The 19,646-nt window shown below is 39.1% G+C and overlaps 1 protein-coding gene across 1 annotated transcript in view; it reads left to right on the forward strand.

Moving 5' to 3' along the window:
- LOC144373579 (SH3 domain-containing kinase-binding protein 1-like) overlaps window positions 1–19,646 on the forward strand; it is a 189,812-nt gene that overhangs the window by 102,717 nt on the left and 67,449 nt on the right. Inside the window, 1 exon segment of the mRNA XM_078036604.1 lies at window positions 17,123–17,230. Coding sequence (XP_077892730.1) covers window positions 17,123–17,230 — 108 coding nt within the window.

Raw genomic sequence — 19,646 nt, forward strand, 5'->3', positions numbered from 1 at the left:
GCTAAAAGTGGTTTATGGTGTGCTAGGAGTTTATGCTGGATGCTTGGAATGCAGTGGTGAAACAAAAACTGCAAACTGAGAGGTTTGTCTTTTCCCAGTTCCAAATATTTGGAGTTAGTTACTCTGCTGTGGGGGCAGAGTAGAACTGAATGGTAAAACTCACCCAGCTTCTTTCATCTCTACCTCAACATGTTTTCCTCCCTCCTTTCCCAGATAATGGCTGAAAGTATTTAGCTGAATACTAACTAGATCTTCCCAGTGTAGGATTCTGGGTGCTGTCAACACAGCCCAGGTCCTTTGGCATCATCATTTTCTCTTCACAAGTATCTCAGGAGCTTAGCATCTTGCCTTTTCCTCACAACAGTGCTGAAGGGTCACATGGGACCATGAACGTTGTCTCCAGATCACAAAGGAGCAACAAGAGAGCCAGAGCATGGAAGCAGCTCTCTCAAAGGACTCCCAGCAAGTCTGTGGCAGAGCCAGGGCAGAGGTCTCCTGACTCCTTGTTTGAGTGCTTGTGGGACTTGAGAGCTGAGCAGGACATTGGATATTTGTAGTAGATGGGGCTCAGTCACTCCCAGAGGTGACTGTTATCCACTCTTTGAGACTTGCCTGTTGTTGCTGGATATCCAGGGCAACTGTTGGTGGAGTTTCCTTTCTAAATTAGTGACATTATCATTATTACTTGTAGAACAACATTAGCATGCCATTACCCCCATCCATTGGTTTGAGTCTTGCATTTTGAATGTCATGCTTCTTCTCCTTTTTATTTTATTTTTTTTAGTTATATGTGAGAGTAGAATCCATTTTGACATAATTATAAAAGCATGGAATATATCTTCTTCTAATTCAGTCCCCAGTGCCTCTGTTTCTGCACGTTTATAATGCTTTCTACATCATCCATGACTTTCTGATTCCATGGTCACCTGCCCAGAAATGAAATGATACCCAATGAAAAGGAAATGACAAACCCAGCCCAGGACTAAGTGCAGTTCTGTTTGTGCCTGAAGCCCCCCTCTCTCATGGCTGTTTTCCACATTCTTCCCATATCTAGTGTGTTTTACTTTCTTCTTTTCTTCAAGGCCCAGGTATCACTTAGGTTTCTGCTTGCTGTTACTATGACAAAAAAGAAAGGCAAGAGTCCTGAGCTACTTCCTAAGTCCTATGACTATATGTTTTTGTTTGTTTGTTTGTTTGTTTGTTCTCGTGTTTATTTCCCCTTCCTGCCTCTTTCTCATCAATTCATTGAAACATTTATGGGAAAAATATTTCAGACTTCCTTGCTTCCCACTCCCCAGGAAGTAAGGTTGCCTCCACCAAGAGAAGTGATTTGGGCATCTCAAGAAAGATCTTTAGCTTGGTATAAGAAAGCCAATTGGCTAGTTAGATTGCTGGCCTTGACCCCTTCTCTCTGAACTGCTGAAGCTTTTAGCAGAGCTAAAATGCTAGGATTAAATGTGGTTTCAAGGGTGAGGAGTAAATTAGCAGGTGTCACCCTGAATGTGATGACATGCTGACAGACCCATTAGAAGGACATGTTTTATGAGTGAATGAAAAAGTTAAGCACAGGTCTGGGATCATCTCAGTTTGTACACATTTGAAAAATGTCAGTGTTCAGCAAATGAGTCATTTATGTCATAGAATGTGTTTCCTGCAGTATGGCCTGTCTTGTTAGACTGCATATGTCCTTATTCAATCGAGAAGTCACAATATAGCTCCTCCTCAAGGGATTAGAAGCCCAAGGGATTACAGTTGGCTGCTGGTTTGTCTTCCTCTTAAAAGCAGCCAAGATACTGTGGTAGGAAAGAAAAACATGACATCCTGAGTGCATTTGATTAGAACTCTTCTTCACCAAGCTTGTTTACTTTCACAAACACACGATTTTGAATTAGATGAAGATGGTAAATATAGGGCCTGAGATGGGAAGAAATTTCTTTTTACTTTAACAGTAGATAGTCAAAACAGTGCCATTCCAAAATTTTGATGCTCATTATTACAGAATTTTCCTTTGTATCATGGACAGATGAGTTTGCATTTGATGCAAATTCCTAGGTTCATGTGTCTCCACAAATTACATGACACTGTCTAAAGGGGCTGTTCTATATTTGTTCAGTCTTAATTGTCTTATTACTCCAGAGTGCTATGCTTAAGTAGCAGGGCATCAGTAATCCTGATGACAGCATCTTGAAGCATACCTCCCCCACCACCACAACACACAGAAAATTCTGCAGGTATCTTAAGGAATTGGAGAAACTCCCCCTTTTTTTGTTTTCTATTTCCAACCTTTCTATTTGTATTATCCTAAGACAGGTCTTGTGAGGTTTAACTGAGATGTGTGGCTGAAAGTGCTTTAGAATCATCAAAGTTGAATCATTATTACTGCTATGATAAGTTATTATAAGAAGAAGAAAAAAAAATGCCTGGTGACTTAATATTTTTTCTTAGTGTATTGAACTGTCCTTAAATTAATGTCAGTACTTTCCCTGAAATTCTTCTTCATTATTTATTTTAACTTTTCTTAGGATACAAGTCATTTGTTATAGTTGTATGGCCCCTGTCTTATTAAGTATCTCAAAGCTCTTTACATTCCCATACATATTTTATTAAAACATGTTTTCTGAGATCAAAAGTGGCATGGAATATGCTTTTCAGTAATGTATTAAAATTTTAAAATACTTACTCTTGGAAAAAAATTAAAACAAAAAAAAGATAAATACAATGAAAATTCTAAATTACCCATGACCTTACTACCTTCTCATACCTTAATATTTTAGCAGATATTCTTTCAGACTTTGCCTATACATGCACATAACTACAGTTTAAAGTAAAAATAAGATCATATTATTCACCCTTATTGTCCAGAATATATCATGATTATTTTTGGCAACATACTAACAAGTCCTTAGTGTCCTAATGTATGGAGGGAATACTATGATCTTTTTTATATTTACCTATTTCATTTTTCTCTATTTTAGGCCATTTTTCACACAATCATCACCTTGCCCATATAAGTCTTGATGCCCATAATTATTTCTGTTATTGTCTATTAACTGTGTAACCTTGGTCAGGTTGCCCATCGTTCTGTGCCTCAGTTTCCACATCTGTGAAATGGGGTAATAATAACACCTATCTCCGGGTGTTGTAAAGATTAAATGAATTAAAGCAGGTATTATGGATTGAATGTGTCCGTCAAAGTTCATATGTGGGAAACTTAATTTCCAGTGCAACAGTGTTGGGATGTGGGACCTTTAAGAGGTAATTAGGTCAAGAGGGTTCTGCCCTCATAAATGGGTTACCAGTATTATCATGGGAATGGGTACATTATTGCCAGAGTATGTTCTAGCAATCCTGAAAGCGTAAGTTTGGCCCCTTTCCCCTTTCTCTTATGCATGCTTTCTTGCCTTTCCACCTTCCACCATGGAATGATGCAGATACAGGCCTCTTGACCTTGGAAGCCTCCAGAACTATAAGAAACAAATCTGTGTTTTATAAATTACTCAGTCTTGGATATTCTATTATAGCATCACAAAACAGACTAAGACAGTAGGTAAAGCACTTAGAAAACCTGGCTCATAAAAAGTGCTATATGAATGTTAGTTATTATTATTTCCTGAAGATAAAATTGCCAAATGTGCTACTGCATCACTGCATTTTGAGGGCATTTAAATGATGTTCTGAAAGACTGTGCCAGTTTAGTCTCCCCACAGGAGCATATGAGAATGTGTTTCCCAACCATTCTCATACCTGAATATTTTCCTCCTTTTCAGTCTCTGCTAATATGATTTAATCTCTGCTAATTCTGCATTTTAGAAAGAACCAAATTTGAAAAATTAATGCATCATTTTCCAATTGATTTTTATAAAAATATCCCATATTCATGTCCTTAACCTGTCATTCTTTATATTACAAACATTTTTTTCTTAGTTTGTGACTCACAGAGATATTCAAGAAAAAAAGCCATTTAAACCATTTAGTCTTAAAATTTCTTCATTTCATAGTTAACTGTATAGTGCGGCAAGATCCATCCTTTCAAGAATAGCTTTACTTAAGGCTTTTTATTTTAGTCCTAGTTGGAAAGGGTAGCCGGCTATTAAATGCATTCCTTTTCTGCCTTCCTCAGGGCTTTCAGAGGTTCTATTTAAAGCTTCTGTCCTTTCAGTATTTTTTTTTATAGTGGCATTGAGAGAGCCCTGAGGTTCTGCATGGATGCTTATAAGGATCCTCATATCCTAAAACTGGGCTTGGCAAACTTCTTCTATAAAGGGTCAGAAGGCATTTTAGGGTTTGTGGACCATTCAGTCTTGGTCAGAATTACTACTCTACTGTTGTAGAGGGAAAATGGCCATAGAGGTAAATTAATGGACATGGTTGAATTTCAATGAAACTTTATTTATGGATGCTTAATTTTTAAATTGCAGATGGACACAATACCTTTATTTATTTTTATTTGGCTCTGAGGATCGAACCCAGTGCCTCACACATGCTAGGCAAGTGCTCTACCACTGAGCCACAATCGCAGTCCTGGATGCTTAAATTTGAATATCATGAAATTTTCCTATTCATTGAAATATTATCCTTCTTTTGACTTTTTTTTAAAAAATATTTTAAAATGCAAAACTTATTCTTAGCTTTTGGCCCTTAGGTTGTAGTTTGCTGACCCCTGAAATGAAATATCTGGAAATAGACCATAAAAATCCAGCTGGTTAATTTTCAGCAAAAGTGCAAAGGCATGCTGGGCATGGTCACCTGTAATCCCAGTAATTCAGGTGGTTGAGGCAGGAGGATCACAAGTTCCAGGTCAGCCTGGGCAACTTAGTGAGACCCTGTCTCAAAATAAAAAGTAAAAAGGGCTGGGGATGTGGCTCAGTGGTAGAGCACCTCCTGAGTTCAATTCCCCTTAAAAAATATATATATGTGTGTGTGTGTGTGTGTGTGTGTGTGTGTGTGTGTGTGTGTGCGCGCACAAAGATCATTTAAGAGAAAAAAGATGATCTTTTCAAGAAATGGTACTGGTATAATTGGACGTACATAGGCAAAACGTGAACTCCAATCTAAATCTAACACATTATGCAAAGATTAACTCAACATACCATACCATAGATGTATGTGAAAACACAAAACATGAAAAGTTACTTATGAAAACAAAGAAGAAAAGAGTTGTTAGACATGATACTAAAAGCACAATCCATAAAAAATAACTGTCAATTTGGACTTGAACAAAATTCAAAACTTTTGCTCTACAAAAACACTATTCAGAGAATGTTGTTGCCCACCCTGTTCTCCTACAAGCCCATCTGAGCCCCAATATTTAATTAGTAATCACCTGGTAAATAATTGCATGAATTTCAAGGTCCTTGTTTTTATTCTGAGACTTTCCAAAAATATCTTTTATAATATAAGGCCATGGATCTTCTATATTGGAAACTTTCCTTGCCCCTGTGACTCTTGTTCCCCAGAGCCATGGACAGATGTAGCCATACTCCACTGGTCTGACTGGGACTCAACTGAGCAGCCTGAGGGCCTGGATTTGGCCTGAGAAGTATATTTTTCACTCACTTCCCTGGCCTAGAAGCAAAATTGGCTAGGTATAGATAAAAAGGCCCCAAACAAAATTTTAGGCCAAGAAATGTTTTCCTAATGGAGAAATTTCTTAAAAGAATATAGGTTTATCCTGGTGAAGAATGGAAGTAGAAGGTAGAAATTTACTAATAGCTCCTACAGCTGTCTATGGTATTCTTTTTTTAAAATATATTTTTTAAATTATAGATGCACACAGTACCTTTATTTTGTTTATTTTATGTGGTGCTAAGGATCCAACCCAGTGTCTCACATGTGCTAGGCAAATGTTCTACCACTGAGCTACAACCCAGCCCTATCTCATTATGCTTGACCTTCAAAATGAGTATGACTGTGCCCTTCACCTCTTAAGTGTTCCTAGCCTTTATCTGTGAAATGAAGATTACCACCTCCTCCCCCTTCTTCACTGCCCTATTTATATCTCTTAGGGGTGGTGCAGGAGCTAAGGAAAAATATCTGAAAACATAATGAAAGATGCTCTTTGAATGCCACTATCTTTATCAATGAAGCAAATTGATGTTCTGTCATCCCTGCTCTCCTTTTAATAGAAGAAAAGTATGTATTTGGATGCAGAGCCCACATAGTTCCCTAAATATAAAATGAAAATGAAAACTCAGCTACAGGACGCATGTCCTTGAGAAGTAAACTGTACATTTAGCCATGTGCTATGGATAAGCCAAAGGCGCCATCAGAAATAGCTTTTAAGCTTTAGCATGGAGTGGTCATCTCACTGTAAAAGACCTAGCAAGGAGAAAATAGGGAGTTTCTATGAAAACATTTTTATATATAAGTTCAAATATTTGATTATGTTTGAATGAGCAGAAAAAAAATGTAAAAGTGCTATCTTATTAATGATTTATATTCTGTGTATGATTTACATGTCTTCAGATACAGTTAATGTTTCTTGTGCTTTAAGCCAGGTTACAAGGACACTGAAAGGCCCCTGTCTATATAAGTATTTCCTTTTCACATTACTACAGGGAAAAGAAATACTACTTACTGACTTTTGAAGTGGATTTATGGAAGCAGAAAGTCTTTCATTCTGCTATTAGAAAAAAAGTTAAAGTATATCCTTTTTCTGAGAAGACTTAAGATCATGTATACCACAAATAAAATCAAGAAGCAATTCATATATATTCGTCATGTACAAACTATACAGCCATGCCCCACAACTCCAGGAGATACCCAATATGAATGGTGACCCTGGAGTTGGGCCAACATGAGTTCTAGTCTCTGAAGAGGCTCCAGACAGAAACATCTTTTTCTAAGAGGGAAACTGACTGTGAGCATAGAGGCCTTTGAGGTTTCTGTCCTTGGTTGTCCTCTATTGTGTGCACCCCCCACCTTCCACCCTACCCACCACACCTTTCCTGATTCTGGTCTCTGATTCTCAGTGCCTATGATAGTTGTATTTTTTTGTATGAAGACTGAGGTTTGGTTTAAGCTTTTTTTCTCATTTCTTAGTGACATCTGCACTCAAAAGTTTTTTTTTCTCCTGTAGTATTTCTTAACCCATGTGTTATCAGCAGATTATAGAGTTAGAAAAGTGACCTCCTCAGTGTCCCAGAGTAGATGGAAAGGGCCTTAGGTGGTTAGAATTCCATCAAGGATGATGACCTCCAAATATTCTTGGCCTCTAGTAGAATGAATTATTATTAATAAAATTATAAGAATTAATAAAATATTTTATGTGTGCCATTTTCTGAAAAAGATTGGGTGGCATGTATTTATCTTCCCATATAAAGATGCTTAACAATGGCTCTACTTTATGTTAGGGAATGCTTTAATTTTCTTATTAGAGAGAAGTACATATGCTAACAATAGAAACTACATGAAAATTAAAAACCCTTGGTGCTAGGGTTGTGGCTCAGAGGTACAGCGCTTGCCTAGCATGTGTAAGGCACTGCATTGGATCCTTAGTACCACATAAAAATATATAAATAAAAATAGAGGTTCACCCACAACTTAAAGGTACATACAGGGTTTTTTTTAAGTTGTGTACCTTTATTTCAGATATCATTTCTCTCTTTCTTCTTTTTTTTTTTGTCAATTAGACCTTGAAATAGCTTAGACTTTTAAAGATAGAGCTTAGGGCTGGGCTTGTGGCTCAGTGGTAAAGTGCTTGCCTAGCATGTGTGAGGCACTGGGTTCAATCCTCAGCACCACATAAAAATAAATAAATAAAATAAAGGTCTATCAACAACTAAAAAAATATTAAAACAAACAAAAAAAGATAGAGCTTAAAGTTCTCTTATCTAAAATAAAATAAATTCACTCTAATTAAAGAAACAATCTTCAAAGGAGTATATGATTTCTGGTTGAAGCTATGGTAGAGTAATGAGTTTTAGCCTTAACTCTCCTGCCAGAGACAACTCTAAAATTCAACAAAGTATAGGAAGCATCTGTTTCTAGCACTGGGCAATATATAGTACCAAAATGTGGTGCTGGAGAGAGGGGAAGCATAAAAATGAGTTTTACATCAACTCTGGATTTTTGCCTGGGGGGAACTTTGCAAATTGTAGGGGCAGTGGAGCCCAAACAAAGAGCAGCAGATTTATGGGATAGAGGGAACAAATTGTAATTTAGGCTGCTGGGGTGGCTTGAGTTTGCAGGCAGGAAACTGTAGAGGGGAATGAGTTATGCCGAAAAAGAGTTTCAGAAGCTGAGTGGATATCCCAGAGTTCATCAGTGATGGGGGGTGCTGGAGTTCTGGTCAAGCAGAGTAGAAAAATGAGGAATGCTGAACACTCCAGGCATCCAATTGAGAACCCAGAAAAGTCAACCATAGATATAGTGCTACCTTAGACCCACCCTAACAAAGACTAAAAAAACAAGCCTTGTTAGGTCAATCTTTAAAAAAAAAAACAAAAAAAACATTTTTTTAGTTGTAGATGGAAACAATACCTTTATTTTGTTCTATTTATTTTTATGTGATGCTGAGGAACGAACCCAGTGCCTCACACATTCCAGATGAATGCAATACCACTGAGCCACAACCCCAGCCCCTAAGTCAATCTTATCTGAAAGCAACTTTTCCATAGTAACAAAACTCAATACCCTCACAAGAAAGACAACAAAATCCAGTCTCTGAACAAGGTAGCCAGGTGTTGAGAGCGTGTAATCACACATGACTAGATCAAAGAAGAAGCAGGAAAATGTGACGTATGATATGGGTAGCTTGTAAAAGACATGGCATCAATACTTGCTTCAGTTAATATTGGCATAGCCAAGCTGGGCACAGTGGTGCATACCTGTAGTCCCAGCTATTTGGGAGGCTGAGGCAGGAGGATTGGTTGCTTGAGTCCAGGAGTTTGAGGCAGCCTGGGCAACATTGTGAGACTGTCTCAAGAAAAAACAAAAAAAAAAACCAAAAAACTGGCATGGCTAACAGGAAGTGTGCTTACTTTTGATGTGTTACCCACCTAGTTTTTTGTTAACTGTTTTTATAATATGTCAAATGGAAGTCCAGGATGTGGTGGCACTGGGCAGGCAGGCAGGATGGATTCAAACTAAAAAGCTTCTTCTTAGCAAAATAATCAATCAGTGAGGTGAATAGAGAGCCTACAGAATGGGAGCAAATCTTTACCACAAGCACATCAGATAGAGCCCTAATCTCTAGGATATATAAGGCACTCAAAAACGCCCCCCCAAAAATAAATAACCCAATCAATAAATGGGCTAAGGAACTGAACAGACACTTCTCAGAAGATGATAATACAATCAATCAACAAATATATGAAAAAATGTTCAACATCTCTAGCAATTAGAGAAATGCAAATCAAAACTACTCTTAAGACTTCATCTCACTCCAATCAGAATGGTAGCTATTAAGAATACAAACAATAAGTGTTGGCAAGGATGTGGGAGAAAGGCACACTCATACATTGCTGGTGGAACTGTAAATTAGTGCAGCCAATATGGAAAGCAGTATGGAAATTCCTTAGAAAACTTGTAATTGAACCACCATTTGACCCAGTTATCCCACTCCTGGGTTTATACCCAAAGGTGTTCCAGACTTATTGAATCCTAATTGGCATTTTTACAAGATCCCCAAATGAGAAGTATGCACATTCTTTCTTTCTTTCTTAAAAATAGCCTACTACAGTGATGCAGCTACATCAGTGTTCATAGCAGCACAATTCACAATAGCTAAATTGTGGAACCAACCTAGATGCCCTTCAGTAGATGAATGGGATAAAAAAAAAATGTGGTGTATATACACAATGGAATATTACTCGGGATTAAAAGAGAGTAAAATCATGGCATTTGCAGGTAAGTGGATGGAGTTGGAGAATATAATGCTAAGTGAAGCAAGCCAATCCCAAAAAAACAAAAGCCAAATGTTTTCTTTGACATGAGGATGCTGACTCATAATGGCGATGGGGACAGTGGGAGGAATGGAGGAACTTTAGATAAAGCAAAGGGGAGGGAGGGGAAGGGAGGGAGCAAGGGGGTAGAAATGATGGTGGAATGAGTTAGACATCATTACCCTAAGTACATGTATGAAGACATGAATGGTGTGACTCTACTTTGTGTATAATCAGTGACTTGAGAAATTGTGCTCTATATGTGTAATATGAAATGAATTGCATTCTGCCATCATGTATAACAAATTAGAATAAATAAATAATTTAATTTAACATATGTCAAATGGATAAATCAGATGTCAGTATAGAAAAGCATATCAATTGTTGTCCAATAAGAAGCTAGGAGTTTTTATAAGAAGTTGAACCCTGGATCATGACTTCTTATTATTACAAGAGTGAATCACTGCCTATGCCTCAGTCATCCCTGTGTGTTGCCATTTGGAATGTGGTATTTTCCTGAATGGACTTGTCTTTAAGACTGTGTCCCTGAACTTCCCTCCTTAACACTCCTTAACCAGAGCTCTTTTTTCCAGTTACCTCATAAACCATGATGTGGACGAGCCTGCTTTAATAACTGACTTATGGGGGTATGGAAGTTCTAAACAGCAATGCCAGCCCCAGCCATATAGCATAATTGCATCTCTTGGGGAAGGTGTTAACAAGCAGAAGCAGAGCAGAGTGCTCCTGGGCTTCAGCTTCTGTGGAGCATTTGCTCAACATGGCACCCCCCAGCTTCATACAGAAGGCGTTCATTAGTAAATATTAAACAGTATTTTCCATACTGCTGGTGGATGCTGAGGGTGCGAGGATCCCTTGAGGCAATCTGAAGCTCACTTAACAGCCACGATGAAATTTTTCAACACTCACTTTCTCCTCAAATGATATCTCAGTCATCGAGGAAGATCATGAAAGGTAGCTGTGCTGGGTCCTTCTAGGAAATTGGCCCTAAGGAGAGTGGGGACAACTGACCACCCAAAGAAGTAACTGAGCAGAGTACATTTGACTTTCATTTAGGCTAGGTGGTGAACCCATTCTTATCTTTTCTTAGTTTGGGCTTGACATTTCCATCTTTTGGACTCAAAAAAGATAGGTCCTTTTGGGGGTACTTTTTAAAGTTTTTATCACAATTATGAACAAATAACAAATTCAGTACAGATCAGCAGGTAACCCTGACTGTATAGAAGAAGCTTACTTTGCCTTTTCCTTTTCAACTTGACCTTACTTTTACTGTTTCTTTTTTTAATATTTATTTTTTTAGTTGTAGTTGGACATAATACCTTTATTCCATTCATTTATTTTTTTTATGTGGTTCTGAGGATGAAACCCAGGGCCCCCTGCGCATGCTAGGTGAGCGCTCTACTGCTGAGCCATAATCCCAGCCCCACTTTTACTGTTTGAATATAGGAAAATGTAGAATAACAGTCTGGGGGAAGTTTGGGCCATTCATGTACTCATCCATTCAGCCAGCATCTTGTCAGAACTGGTATGTCCCAGGCACTGTACAAGTTATTAAATGGATATAAAGGTATGAGAATAAGATCCTTGTTTTCAAGGAGCTTTCTTTTATTTATTTATTTTTATTTTTGGTACCAGGGATTGAACCCAGCAGTGCTTAACTACTGAGCCACATCCCCAACCCTTTTTATTTTTTTTATTTTGAAATAGGGTCTCATTGACTTCTTAAGGCCTTGCTAAGTTGCTGAGGCTGGCTTTGAACTTGCCATCTTTCTGCCTCAGCCTTAGAATTGCGGGGATTACAGGTGTGCACCAGCTTGCCCAGCTAAGGAGTTTACCCTTTTTAAGACCTTTGCTACACCAAGTATGGTACACAGAGCAGCAGTATTGTCATTGCTTGGGAAACTCTTAGAAATGCTGAATCTCAGACGTGTTCCAGACTTATTGAATCCTAATTGGCATTTTTACAAGATCCCCAAATGAGAAGTATGCACATTAACGTTTGAGCAGCACTGATCTAAATCGAACCTATTCATAACTTGCACGTTGGAATGACCTAGGGACTGTTAAAAGCACTGATTTCCTTCACTTCTCACCCCCCCCGCCCCGCCCCCCACCAATTGTGATTTTAATTGGTGTGGGGTCTCGCTTAGGCATTGGGATTTTTAAAACTTCCTAGGTGATTTTAAAAGTGCAGCCAGGTTTGATAGTTACTTATCTAATATATTGCTCTGCACTCTTGACAAAACAGCCCATGATGAGGGTTGTGGCTCATTCTTTTAGCCAATTTACTATCCAGGTGATAAGTTTGTCTCTTCTCAAAATTTGAAGTGTCTAGCTTAGAGGTAAACATACCAGGCTTCACTGGTGACTCCTAGCACATTTGGCCCTCACCATGCCAACAGGTTATCTGTAAAGGAGTTCTCTCAGCTGGTCCCTATTGCAATAGCTGTATCGAGCACTGAAGTGCTTCAGCCAGGTTACCTGGGGCAGTGCTGGCAGGATTGTACAGACTGTGGCGCAATGTTGAAGTCTAGGCATGGCCTCCTCCTTCAGACACACCCAGGCCTTGGCATTCCTCCCCTCAGCCCCTCTCAAAGTGTTTGAGTTGCTGCCAGGGGCTAGAATTGGCTTCCCTAAGGCAGCAAGGAGTAGAAATGGCCCACCAGTACCCAAAGATGGCACTGGACCACATGACAAATGCATAGGAGCTTAATAAAAAAGCTTTTCTGACCACATCATCCCTCAGGGACTCTGGGGCCAATCCATGTAATTCCAGTAATGACAATAGCAACAATCAGCAGTTGTGTCCTTCTCTACACCTTGCAGTGATTTTCATGGGTATGAAAAAAAGTGAGATCCAGAGAATTTTCATCTCTGGCAATGGTTTAAGTACCCCATGGCCAACATTTGTATTCTTCCTTCTCTGAGTTCAGGCAAAATAAGCAATGGCTACCTTGTGCCATAGTGAGTCCTCCCTTAAGCTAGAAGAGAGTAGATAACCTAAGATAGTGCTGAACATAGAGGTTAGATGATAGCACACCTAAGGCTCTGTTAATGTATTCCTTTAAAGGAAAAACAGCATTTGTATTTTATAAGGAAGAATATTTTCTTTTATTCTAATATCTGCCTGGTGATGAGACATACACAAACCATTTTGGCTATTGTGAGGACTTGATCATGGAAGAGTGAACACTCTGTCAGAAATATAATTTCTTTCCATACTCTTAACTCTCGATAAGACTCCAGGTCTGTTTTCTTTTGCTTTCAATAGAGCTTATTTCTAGACATTATTTTTTTTCCAGAAGCTTTCGTCTGCCTGCTGCTCTTTAATTCATTTCTACCTCCTGCTTCATTCTAATAGCATCCCAGGATTAGAAAGAAATAATTGTATGTTGGCCACACTACCTCCCTCCTCAGGGGTCACCTACTGCCTCATAGACCCCTTTCACTCAACAACTGCTTTGGCGGTATCCACTTTCACCCTGGTGACATTCTGGCCTCACAAATCATTGGCCACTCATTCCTCCATTTTTCCCTTTGTTTTATTCATGGGTGCCATCTTGCCTCACACCTCATGTCACTATTCAGTAGACATTTGGGGGCTGCCTTTGCTCTAAACCCCAGTTCTTGAATGACATGGGTTCCCACCCTCCCACTTTCCTTCCCTCTCATTCAGTGATCCTGCCCTTGACTTTCTCATTGCCTCTGTTCTTGGTGTCCTTCTCTTCCTGGCTGCCTGGCTTCTCTTGGTTCACTTCTTTTTAAATCTAACTTGACACTCCTGTGGTGTTTCCATGCCATTTTGATTCACTGCATCTGCCTATGAGGCTCCGATCTTGGGAGCCCCCGCAAGGACATGATGATTTTCTTTCCACCCTGGATTCCGGTCTTATTCTGTATATTTTAGGCCCTTGAGAAATAAATTGAATTTGCTGGTAGTTTACACTTCTGGAAGAACAGCCCTTAGATGAATAATTCTCTCTTCATCTCTGCCATCAAAAGCCTTGTTCCTTTGTTTGGTTTAAGAGGAGTTACATTTGCTTCTTATTATGCTGTCAAAATCATTCCTGTTTCTCTTAAATTAGCTTCTATTGCTGAGATTTTCTGTAAATCTTCTATTGCATTGGTTTTTCTGTAAATCTATCCCACTCCAGGCATCCCAACCCCGTGCCTGGTTTTTGTCCTGTACCGGCTTTTCTCTTTGGCTGCTCTTAGTATTCTCAACCACACTGACAGTTTTCTTTTTTGACTGTGCTTATCTCATCCATGGGCCTTGTGTTTATTCTTATACTAATCAGAACAATTAGACATATTGTATTCTCTCTTTGTGCTTTCCCTCTGTTGCTTTGAATTACAGCAGTGATTAGCACTGTTAGTGTTTTCCTCAAGGAGCAGAGTATAGAAGAGCCATCCAAGCCAGTCATCGCTAATGGGAGATATGATGAATATAATGTGCTTATGGACACTTTTCCCCTGTAGATATGCATAAGTTCACAAGTTACTCTGCTAAGGTTCCTGCTTATTAAAATTTTCTTTATTGTTTTTCTCACACATGAAGCAAAATGGTTCTTGGGCTATTGTTTGCATAAGGCTGAGGTGAAGCATAGCTTTGCATCATTTAGAAAGGTAGCACTAAACAATATTTGCATGCCTTTGTGGACATTGTATCAGGTGATCCAAAATGATTGTGGAGGAAGGTCCAGTCCTTACATAAGCAAACCCTTCTCACACGAGAAGATTTAAGATTATTCAAAAAGCTGTTACTGACAGCTTTTCTTTTGATACCAGAACATTTGGTTAATACCTGTTCCCCAAAAGAATCCTGCAGAATATTGTGTGTCTGTCTCTCATACATCTCTAAGCTCCTAGGGGGTAGGACCATGTTTTCTGCATGTTTAATGTTCAGTACGTACAGAACTTGAACATATTTTGCACTTATTAGATATTTGTAGAATTAAAAATCATGAAGTGCAAATTAGCATAGTGCTGAATGTTAGAGAAAAGAAGGCATTCATGATAGTCACTTTCCTAAAAGTGAGTTTCAAGTTGGGTTTTGAAGATAACAAAGACACATGCAGAAAGAGGAGGGGGAAAAATGTGCCAGAATTTTCTAGATTGAAAGACTTAATTTCTAAGGATTAAGGGTAAAGAAATTCCACTCCTCCCTGCCTCCTTTATAAGTTTTTCTAGAATCATTGATGGCATTTGTCAGAACCTTAGAAGCCAACAAATTATGCCAGGTATGGGGCACATGCCATAATTCCAGCGACTCAGGAGGCTAAGGCAGGAGGATTGCAAGTTTGAGGCCAGCCTTGGCAATTTAGTAAGACCCTAAGCAACTTTGCAAGACCTTGTCTCAAAATAAAAATGACTTGGGTATGGCTCAATGGGAAGCACCCCTGGGTTCAATCCTCAGTATCATAAAAACCCCACCAAATCCTGCCATTACCACTTCTGTTTGTAGATCCCTTCTTTGGGCACCCATGCTAGATTGTTTAGGGGGTAATGTAACAACGACAGGACCATATTGTTTTCTAGATTTATTGTCATTTTTTCTAGAAAAATAAGCATTCTCTCATTTAGAAGTTTTTTGAACTCTTGTTCTGGGTAAATTTGAAATTGTTGCTCCAACTGTAATTTGTTTTGAGTATTGGTTAGGACTACAATTTACAGTGTGTCACAAAGGATTAATCTCTAACATCTGCATGCTTTTCTAAGGCGTTAATTTATCTTTGTAACATACCTCTGGGAGAGGGGAAGATGGATCATGATTTACTTCTAGAAGACATCTTGTCCAAATATTCAAATATTGGACTGCTGGAGATTATAGATCTCAGAAAGAATCTTTGTTGATTCTTATTTATTATATGGTATATTGTGTGAAGGACTGAGGGTGTATTGGTGAAACAAATCAGATGTATAACTCACCTTGCTGGAATTCTGATCTAGCGAAGTGCAAATGTACCATATATAAGCCCTGGTACACTTGGAGCCTACAACTGATGCTTGAGCCCTCCTGGTCTCTTCCTCAACACATCAGTCCATGGGCCCTGAGCATGATGTCCTCTCTTTCTTGATTAATTATCTTCTTGTTTCACATGTAACTTTAAAATGACTGTGCTGCCAGTTTTTTGTTTGTTTGTTTGTTTGTTTGTTTGTTTTTGGAAAGCCTTCATTTGTTTTGGGCTTCAGCTAGAAGTTGTTGATCACAAGTCTGAGTGAGGCTTGGGTTTTAACTCAAGAACTCTGGACTTGACAGTTGGGTGTGTATTATACACATACTGTGGAGGAAGAAATACCCAAGGGAGGAAGTTTATAGTTGGCCAGGTGAGTCCTGGATTGGGTGTTAGAAGTAGAATTGAACCCCGAGCACCCAGTGGATGAATGCAAAATATATTAAAATGAATTGGTTTCCATCCAATTGAAAAGGAAAAAAACTATAAGTAGCTTTGTGTGCTGAGGTTAAGTGCTTAGGAGAACCATGGGGCCATTAGGTTTAGGATGGAAGCTTGAAGAAGCTTAGGGTTTTTCCAGTCTTGCTCCTGGTCCTCTATCTAGCACCTGGCTCAGTAGTGCCTGATGTAGTAGGTGCTCAAGAAACATTCAATAAATGAAAGAAGAGAATAGAAATTATTGAAAGGAAAGCAGGTTTGATCGGGAAGAATAACTAGGTTTATTTATTCATTTAGTAAGCAAATATTGAGTTCTGTAAGGGGAATAAAGGGCTTTTCATGGTGACAACTGTGCTCCACCAACATCAAAAGGAGAAGGTGAAGGAGAGCAGCATGTTAATGAGTTTGTATGAAGTGATTTTTTTCTTATGCTTGGCTTACTGTTGCAAAGCCCTTTTTAATTCTGACAAGCTTAGTAACAAGTTATCCAAAAGAGGACATTTTTGCACAAGATATTTTCTAAGCTTCCTTTGCAGTTAATAAAATACTTTTATTTCAGTAAACTTAAAAAGAAGCCCATACATCTCCTCCCATCTATAAGAAAAAAATTTTAAAAATACTTCATGATTCAGGGTATCTAAAAGCAACATTGGGCTTTGAGTCCCTGCTGGAAGCTCTACTCTGACTTTGGGGTTGTGCTGACTTAATAACCATTGTTACATTGATATCAGCGTCAAGAAGAGGGCTTCTGTTCTCCCATGAAAGGATGGAAGACCTCTCTGGAGCATGCTTGCCCCCATTTCTCACTCTTCCCTGCCTCGTTTCTAGGACTGCATCGATGTTGGCTGGTGGGAAGGAGAGCTCAATGGCAGACGAGGCGTGTTCCCTGATAACTTCGTGAAGTTACTTCCACCGGACTTTGACAAGGAGGGGAATGTAAGTCTCCATGGCTTTGATCTCAGTGCACCATACACTGTCAGAATTGTGGCTTCCTGTCATGGGACTTGGGATATAGGATTGAGACCGTTTGGTATAATGTTAAAGAGCACTGGCATTTGAATGTTTGATGGGCTTGGGTTCTAAGCCCTTGGCTGCCTATACCTATAACAAGTCTATTTTAGAACTCAGCTACTACCTTGGTGATAGTGATCCCAATTCCATAGTTTCATGTATAAATAGGATAATGTGTGTAAGGCACTTAGCACAGTACCTGGCACATTTGAGTGCCCAAATAAACTGTGAGGACCATGGGTGCTCGGTTTGGTAAGTGTTCTGCCTGCATCCTGCATGGTACGTTCCTTGAGGGTAGTGAAGTAACCAATATTATGCAAATGGCTGACACATTATGAAGCTAAGGATGCAGAGCAAGACCTACAAATCTTCCTATACTGTATATGCATGTTTGTGTACACATATCCATATGTGTGCATATACACCTCTCATTTTTCTTTGTGGGAACCCATTTGATGATGCTGCTGTCCAAACAAGCCAGTCCATTTTTGTTGCCTTATTCCACATGTTGTTTTTCTCTTCCAATGATGTAACAAGAAATGTTGAAAAGCTAGAAGCACCCTACAGTATATGGAGGAATTGCAATTTGGTCTTATCGATCCTGTTCTATACCTCAGGGTTCTTTGCTCAGGCTTTTATGTGACCTCTGCCCACCTCTCCTGGCTAGAATCCTCTTCATGCCCATGGGGGCCCTGTTACTGAACCAGGCTGAACCTGACTTTGACATATCACCATTCTAGTAGAACTGAGGTGAGGTACAGTAAGGTTAGCTACAATATTGGTAAATTGGTTGCCAAGGATACTAAACCATCATTTCATGGTGAAAGTGCTACTTAGATGAATGGACATAATTGTTTAAGAAGTGAGATAGTGCTGGCATCTGCCAAGATTGTACCCTGTAGATTATTAAATGGGTTTGAAGTCCAAAGCCTAAAGGCTTTTCAATAGCTTGCTTTCTTGTATTGTTTGGGTGAAGAGTGTTCTATTCTACACTTGCTATTCTCTCTTGGAATCTGAGTTTGGGTTCTGCATAATATGGATTCAGCTTCCTAATATTTTCTAAGTCCTTGACACTTGAAGTCAAATTCATGGACCAGCAACATCAGCATCACCTGGGAGCTTGTTAGAGCTGCTCAGGCCCTATCTTAGGTCTGATGCATTAGAATCAACACTTTTCACAAAATTCTTAGGTGATCTGTTTGCATATTACATTTTGGGAAATGTAGGTATGGAAGCAGATATCTAAGTGATGACAATCCCACCTTCCACTTTTCCCCATATTTTAGGAGAGAATTCATACATCAAAGAACTCATCATTCAGTAAGGATATTGTCCACCAGGCAAAATCGCTTGAAACATTTTTACTAATGACTAGCAATGTTGGATTGTCACTTGACAGAAAAATTGATTACTGAGAAAAACAGATCCTAAACACTTATAATGACTGGATATGAAATGTTTTAGGATAACAGGACCCCAAAATGAGATTTAGAAAATATTTATAGAGTATAGTGGTTGTGACTCTAGGCTATGCCATCAGATAGACCTGAGTTCAAATCCGTCCCCTGCCACTTATTTGTTCTATAGCTATGGCCAAGTTTTTGAACAGCTCTAAGCCTCACTATTTTCATCCATAAAATAATGGGAATATTCATACTTACCTTACTGAATAGTTGAGAAGACTGAGTGAGATGATGTATATGAATTCCTCAGCACAGTGTCTGTTAATGCACCCTGCAGATTAAGCATTCCAGTCACATACTTACTATTGCCACAAGAGTGGCAAAAGACTCCAACCAGAATTGTGAAGTAATGTTATAAGGCCGATTCTGGGACTCTGGTTCTTTTTGCATCAGCTGATCAAATCAGCCCTGTTAACTTGGTATCTTGCTTACCTTCCCTGGGAATCTAGCTACATCTAAAACTTGTACTCAACAGTCGTTAAAAAAGACAGCCAGTGAGGTATAAAACACACTTATAGAGATAAGCAAGAACAGGGTGACATAATCTTCATGTTACTTCGCATATATTTTCTGGATCTGCTGCTTTACAATTCTGTTTTCATTTTGTTCAACATGTAACAAGTCCTTTCCTGGGCTGGCTATCATGGCTGTTGATTGGAAGTAAAGCATACTCATGACTGCTGCTCGATTGGGCTTAGTTTGGCTGCAAATCTGGTATTGAAAGACACAGGTGCCTGCCAGAGCTTTCTGAAAGGATACTCATGGTAGCCAGAATGAGTGGAGGCCAGGGACCATCTAGGCTGCCTCTCCTTCTTGCCCATGTTTGTGAGGCTACTAAAAGCCAGCTATGTCCTAAAGCACTGGGATACCAAAACCTT

The sequence above is a fragment of the Ictidomys tridecemlineatus genome, unplaced genomic scaffold (assembly GCF_052094955.1).
Source record: "Ictidomys tridecemlineatus isolate mIctTri1 unplaced genomic scaffold, mIctTri1.hap1 Scaffold_44, whole genome shotgun sequence".
Lineage (NCBI taxonomy): Eukaryota > Metazoa > Chordata > Mammalia > Rodentia > Sciuridae > Ictidomys > Ictidomys tridecemlineatus.